At 47.0% G+C, this 6663-nt stretch overlaps 1 protein-coding gene across 1 annotated transcript; it reads right to left on the bottom strand.

Annotated features, from left to right (window-relative positions):
- Positions 1 to 912: 912 nt before the first annotated feature.
- On the bottom strand, positions 913 to 5020 carry PNRC1 (proline rich nuclear receptor coactivator 1). Its single transcript, XM_032155102.2, has 2 exons — positions 4316 to 5020; positions 913 to 1998 (listed from the first exon to the last, which is right to left on the bottom strand). Exons 1-2 carry the CDS (start codon positions 4853 to 4855, stop codon positions 1555 to 1557), a joined length of 984 nt encoding a protein of 327 aa, XP_032010993.1. The 5' UTR covers positions 4856 to 5020; the 3' UTR covers positions 913 to 1554.
- Between the last annotated feature and the right edge of the window lie 1643 nt (positions 5021 to 6663).

Here is a 6663-nt window from a genome sequence, read left to right as displayed (position 1 = left end):
TTCTCTCTTCAGGCATTTGTTGTTGTAGAGTGGGGAATACAGCTTATATTTTAGTTCTATTTGTCTTTTCTCCCATCCCACCTAAACTTTCAGCTCTGCCATTTATCCTTCTATTTCCTGAACATACATTACACGTAAGCCCTCACACATTAAATTGCAGACATACTGCTCAAAATGACAAGAGCTGAGAAATGTTGGGACAAGGAAAGAAGGGTGGTTGAGGCAGTAGGACTTGCATTACACTGTGTTGAATTTTTATAACCACGTGCAAAAATGTGTTGTTAAAACCTGTGAATGTGTCCCTTTCTAGAATCACAAACTGATGTGGGAGAGATGTCAGAACTCATTGTAGTCAGTCATTAGTATTAATATTTACAACACATTACTAACAAAAGCTAAAATTGGTGACTAAAAATTGGAGGCATCTTCAAACTAAACTTCTAAATGAGCTTCCCTTCCATTTGTGAGGAAGGTGTATCTGCATTTGTAAGGAAGGAATGGTGACTCACACAAAACATCAAACAGAAGTTCCTTGTATCTTCCATCTTCTTTACTTGACCTGATTGCTTAACATTCCCACTCAAAATCTGTCTCCCTTACTTCCTCTTGTCCTTTTTTTTTTTGTGAGACAGGGTCTGTTACCCAGGCTGGAGTGCAGTGGCCTGATCCTAGCTCATTGCAATCTCCACCTCTCAGGCTCAAGAGATCCTCCTGTCTCAGCCTCTAGAGTAGTCAAATACTATGCTCAAAAACCTCAATGCTGCTCCTGGTAAGAAAATGTAGATTATGGCCAGGCATGGCGGCTCACATTCAGCCAGTAAAGTAGAAGTCAAAAAAATCCAACCACACAAAATCATCTCCCAGTTACACATTCAAACATGAGAAACAGTCACACACAAAGAGTCAAGACTATTTTAAAAGGGGGGGCCAAATTATTATTATTTTAAAATTTGATTACAACCAATTTTGTTGGCATTAAAATTAGAGGCATTAAGCTGGAATGGATATATACCAAAACCAGAAATTGAGTTTAGCAAAAATGGGAATAGGAGTTGTTCAATAATTTCAGATTAGAAATCAATTTAGAGAAACAAACCCCATGCTTACATTGGTTGTGCCACAGATTTAAACTTCAGTAGTGCATTAGTAAACTGTTCACATTTAGATCTTCACCTTGAGATTTGACAGCTGTTTCTTGAAAAAAATCTCAGTACCTTGTGCAAATAAAATCGGTCTTCCATGTGCCTTAGCACACACTTAAAATTTATCCATTGTATATATACAAAACACCTGCAATGTGGGCAGGGCAAAATACATACTTTCATAACAAAACTATAATATACCTCTCAAGTATGAACAATATACACATAATACATGGTATACAGTATTTACAAAATATAAAATATAATACAAGCTGTTTGTATGTAATTTTTTAAACTCATCTTTTGCAATTGTATGTTGCAACAAGGCAAATTTCCATTTCTGTACCAATTTTCTCAAGAGTCCAGGGATATGGGAAAAATTATGTTTTACACACATACTGAAATCTGAAATCTAAGTTTGAACTTTCAGGAGCGTTTTTAAGTGTACTGCCATCAGCTCCCTGTTTTGGTTGGAATTTTCAACAGTGCTTCCCATCCAGTGACTAGGAGGCTTTGGAAGAACACTAGGAGAAGGTGGATCACTAAACTTTGCCCCAGCATAATTTTCCTTTTGGCTCACTTCAGTTAGAAATGCTGATTTCTTCAAATGCGAATTTTTAATGTTCTCGGTATTTTTAAAAGGCTTTTTTTCCTGCTTCTGAATTCTGTCAGATGAAACAGAATCCTGCCAAAAGTTGTTTTCATTTCTTTTTGCAGAGGTGATCTTGGTTAGTGGCAAGTTATATTTGCTTTTCTGTCTGTTTATCTTTGGTTGCTCATACAAGTGTATACCATGAACAAGCTGGCCATGGGGAAGGGCAATTTTCTCCGATTTTCCCATCTTTGATTTTAAAACCTACAAAGACAAGAACACAAAAGTAAATATAGTTTCTAGATAAAAATCAGTTATGAACCTCATATCACATATCTAATTTTGTTGTGTTTAAGTTTGCCCACAGCCATAGAAAAGAACAAAATTATGTTCTTTGTAACAACACATATGTAGCTGGGGGCCATTACCCTAGACGAATTAATGCAGAAACAGAAAACCAAATACCACAAGTTCCCACTTATAAGTGAATTTGGGAGCTAAACATTGGATACAACATGGATATAAAGTGGGGAACAACAACAGACACTAGGCACTACTAGAAGTGGGGTTGAGAGAGAGAGGGGGGACCTACTGGGTACTATGCTCACTACCTGGAATGGGATCATTCATCCTCCAAACCGCAGCATCACGAAATATACCCATGTAGCAAACCTGCACAAGTACCTCCTGGATCTAAAATAAAAGCTGAAATTACAAAAACTTTAATTGGGCATGGTGGCTCACACCTGTAATCCCAGCACTTTGGGAGGTCAAGGCAAGCAGATCGCTCGAGCTCAAGGAGTTCGAGACCAGCCTGGGCAACATAGCGAAACCCCATGTCTACTACAAATATAAAAATCAACCCAGCGTGGTAGCACGCGCCTTGGGAGGCTGGCTGAGGCGGGATCCCTTGAACCTGGAAGGGGGAGGCTGCAGTGAGCAGAGATCGATCGTGCCACTGCATTCCAGCCTGGAGTGCGATAGAGACAGACCCTGTCTCAAGAAAAAAAAAAAAAAAAAAAAAACAAATTTCTCTTTACTTTTAAGTTCACTCTTGTTCGCCACTAAAAATGCAGTTAATCACCACTGCTAGTTACCAGTATGCAACGTAAAGCAGTTCTAAAATGTCAAAACTAAAAAAAGTCTGAAATAACCCAAGTCCACCTTTCTACAACTGTAAGGAAGACTAATGAGCTCTCTTCCAAATACGAGTGCCAGAAACAATCTTTGCGGTGTACCTCCTACTTTCTAGTTTAGTAACTGCTTCAAGAACGCTGCTTCACTAATCTTAATCTTTCCTAACTTAAGTGGGCCTTATAGGAAGTCTTGAACAGATGGAAAAGCATAAGGCCACTAGATCACTGCACTACCACCGCTTGTAACGCGGTAGTAAGCAAGACACGACACGAAAGAGCACAACTTTCCACGTCAATAAGGTTCACTGCCAGAGCTCCCTGGTTAGTACCTGTTCTAGAAAACAGGCCAGGAAACAAGCACAAAAGCTTTTAGGTAATCACGGATATTTCAAAAGTCGTGGAATTTTAAAAGGTGGGAGACATTGAGAAGATAATTTAAAGAAACACGGTAGGCAAATTTAGTAATTTTTTCCCAAGGGCACAGATAAACTGCAAATCTCTAATTTAATGCAATATTCTTCACTAAATAACGAGAACTTTTTCATTTCATTATTATGAAGAGTAGTAAGTCATGGAACTTAAGTCCATCAAACGTTATTCTGACAAGACTTTGAAATCATTTCGTAGACTTAATCTCATTTAAATTTCTATCCATTTTATCCTAATCCAATAGCACTGCAATCAAACCGGCTAAGTCAATGCAATTGCTAACTCTTCTGAAAACTTATTCTGGACACACTAACACGAAGTACACAGTGGCAACGGTAATAAAATCAGTTTTGTGCGGCTCCTGCCAACTCTTAACTTAGAAGGAACCACTAAGTAGGTCAGGCCCGCGGCGGGCAGAGCCCCAGCTGGACTGCGCGTCCCACACGGGGAACCTCACATTTTGGCACAACTCCAACCAAACGAAACCGAGCCGCTCGGAGCCCACTCCACCCCCCACGGCGGGACTTTAGAGACCGTCTCCGCGTTTCACCGACTAGGACTGGGGCTCCCGACAGCCGGGAGGCCGAAAGCGGGGCCCAGCCCTTCCCCGGCCTCGCCTCCTTCATGGGCGCCGGAGCGCCGGGCACGTAGCGCGCGCTGACGTCAGCCCTCCCGCGGGCCCCGTCCCTGCCCCCACCCCGCCGCGCGCCCGGAACGCCGAAACCCCCTGGAAGGCCGCCAGTCTTCTAAATCGGGGCTGTTGCTGGGGCGCAGCGGCGCTTCTCATTGGCCGACTCCTGGGAGCCAATCAGAAGCGCCAGCGCATGCCTCCCCTTCCCCCTTCTTCCCCCAAAGCAAGAATGGAGCGGGCGTCACGGAAACTTCCCTCCCGAGTAAACAGCCGCCCCCACCCCGCCCCCACCCGCCCGACCCCCCGGGTGCAGGGCCTGCAGCCCCAGAGCTCGGCCGCGACCGTCTAAGGGCCCGACTCCCCAACGGCGCCCTGGCGGCCTCACCTCTTTTCTGAGCGGGGTTTGGCCGGGAGCCGCGGGCCGCAGCGGGGCAAGGTCGGGGCTGGCTCCCTCCGTGCGGGTCGCGGCTGCAGGACTCGGGGCCAAGGCGGCGGCCGGGCCCGGGACCTCCTGCACTCCGCTCGGGCCGGTCGCGGGGCTCCGGCCGCCCTCGAGACTCGGCCGGTGCTGCTGGTACTGGTGGAAGCGGCTGGGCAGCTGCCCTGCGGGGCTGGCCCGCACCTTCTTCTTTCGCCGCTTCTTTGGCGCTGCCCGAGGGGTGCCTCCCGCCACGGCGAGGCTGCGGTTGGGCAGAGCTGCTGGAGCGCGAGGCTGGGGGTTCAGACACGGGCCATCTCCCCCTAGGAAGTGAGGGAGGAAGAGGGTCGGGGGCAGTGCCCGGGGGTCCGGGATCCGGGGTAAAGGAGGCGGAGCCGTGGTCACCATCGGGAGGGCCCCGAAGTAACCTCGGGAGGAAAAGCCAAGCGGCGCAAGGCGGCCACCCAGGACGAGCGGCTCCCGCTGCGGGACGGAGACGACGGTCATAGCGCTAGGAAGCTTGTCGCTCAGCAACGAGGCGAGAAGGAGAAGGTGAAGCCAGTGAAGATAGGGTGGCGGCTATGGATGCTGCTAGGAGAGCCAGAGAAGATCGCGGAACATGACTCGGGCGGTGGCAGCGCAGCAACAAATAGCCACAGCCCCAGCTCCGAGTGTTGTTTTCGGAAGCTCCGCCCCGCGCCCGCCCACTTCCCTGCGAAAGCCCAATTAGAGTGCGACAAGGCAGGCCACACCCCCTCGCTCCGCCTCCGCCGCTTCGGGTAGACACACACAAACAACCAGCTTGCTGCAGCCTGGCACAAAGAGCGCGCACTGCGCAGGCGCTGCCAGCGAGCTCTTTCGGGAAGAGTCGGTCCCGCGAACAATGAAATTGGGTTTCCACCCCACCCTCCTTACCCCTCCCCAGCACGCCCCCGCGCTTCTCCCGGCTGGGGAGTGGTGGGACTGAAATGTCCCGGCGGAGTTTGTTGTTGGGGGTGGGTAAGGGAGGGGGCAGGGGGAGGGCGGCAGGAAGAACGGGGGAGGGGGGACGACTCTGGCAAGGCCACGGTTGCCTCCTCCGCTGCTGACCTTGGGGAAGTATCCGTTTTATTTTCAGCCCGACCTAACAGCGTTATCATTTTAAAACAAAGATTTCTAAGTACGCTGTAAGGATTTCTTCCCTAGCAATCGTGAAGAAAATCAGTCTACATTTAAATTATATCTACTGAAGTGTGGCTCACGATTATTTCATTTGGTTCAGCATCGCTGCTTATTAGTCCCGGTGATCAGAGTAAAAATCAAAGTGACTTACTGATTGAATTAGCCCCTCAATGTATAAAAAGTTCTCCGTAAATCCATAAACGGAAGTTGGAGTTTTTACTGATTTTATACTTGAAGGATTGTGAGACTTTGGGATCGCAACATTCTGCCTGGTTCCTTGAGGAGGCGGCAAGCCGGCTTGCATCTCAAAGGGAGAAAGTGAAACAGCTCTGCAACATACAGAGAGTATTTTGTTAGCTGCGCGTAAATAGAAATTTTTCGTGATCTCCCCGCACTGCTCAACCACAAAAAAGAATTGTGGCCATAATTTATCAAGCATTTATGTTCCAGGAACTGTTTTTTACCTAAATTGTCTCGCTTTAACCTCACAACAGCCCTTATGAATAGGTACTAAGAAAAATAAATCAGACCTCAGCTCTGCGAAGTCCGCAGGCTGTCACTCTCTTCCTTTCACTACTAATGCCTGGAGCAATTGTTTAAAGGCATTTTGTTCCTGATTAGCTGCCTACGCATTATCTTTACGTTTCTGAAATTTAAGATACAAAGAACAACGTACAGCTAGTCAAGAGCCCATGATATTTTAATGTAAATTGGTGAACAATTTAGGAGCTGCCTCTTTTCCTTTAAAAACCTGCTTGTAACTGTTGCTAATCCGAGTGTATATTCAGGGCATCTTGAATCTATGGTCCTAGGTTGCAGTCCTTAAGCTTGGCCTAATTTTGCCTCAGCTTCTTTTTAGAGGGACAGTACTGTATTTTATCCCCATTTTACAGCTGGGGAAACAGGCTTAGAAAGGCTAAAGGACTTGTCAAAGATCAAACGGTAAGTTAACATCAGAATTTGATCTCCAGTCCAGGTACTGCAAGACAAAAGTTTTAATTTTTTTTTCTTTTTTTTTTTTTGAGACGGCGTGTCGGGCTGTGGCCAGGCTGCAGTGCAGTGGCGCCATCTCGGCTTACTGCAACCTCCAGCACCCTGGTTCAAGGGATTCTCCTGCCTCAGCCTCCCTAGTAGCTGGGACTACAGGCAAGTGC

The sequence above is a fragment of the Hylobates moloch genome, unplaced genomic scaffold, assembly GCF_009828535.3.
Source record: "Hylobates moloch isolate HMO894 unplaced genomic scaffold, HMol_V3 SCAFFOLD_2, whole genome shotgun sequence".
NCBI lineage: Eukaryota > Metazoa > Chordata > Mammalia > Primates > Hylobatidae > Hylobates > Hylobates moloch.
The sequence above is the reverse complement of the archived record's forward strand: the minus strand, read 5'-3'. Positions and strand labels throughout refer to the sequence as shown.

Bases quoted from the DNA above. Each gene is read 5' to 3' on its own strand.
- PNRC1 (XM_032155102.2), bottom strand. From the start codon at position 4,855: ATGACCGTCGTCTCCGTCCCGCAGCGGGAGCCGCTCGTCCTGGGTGGC. The intron at 1,999-4,315 runs GTGAGGCCGCCA...TTGTCTTTGTAG, and splicing joins AAACCCCGCTCAGAAAAGAG to GTTTTAAAATCAAAGATGGG.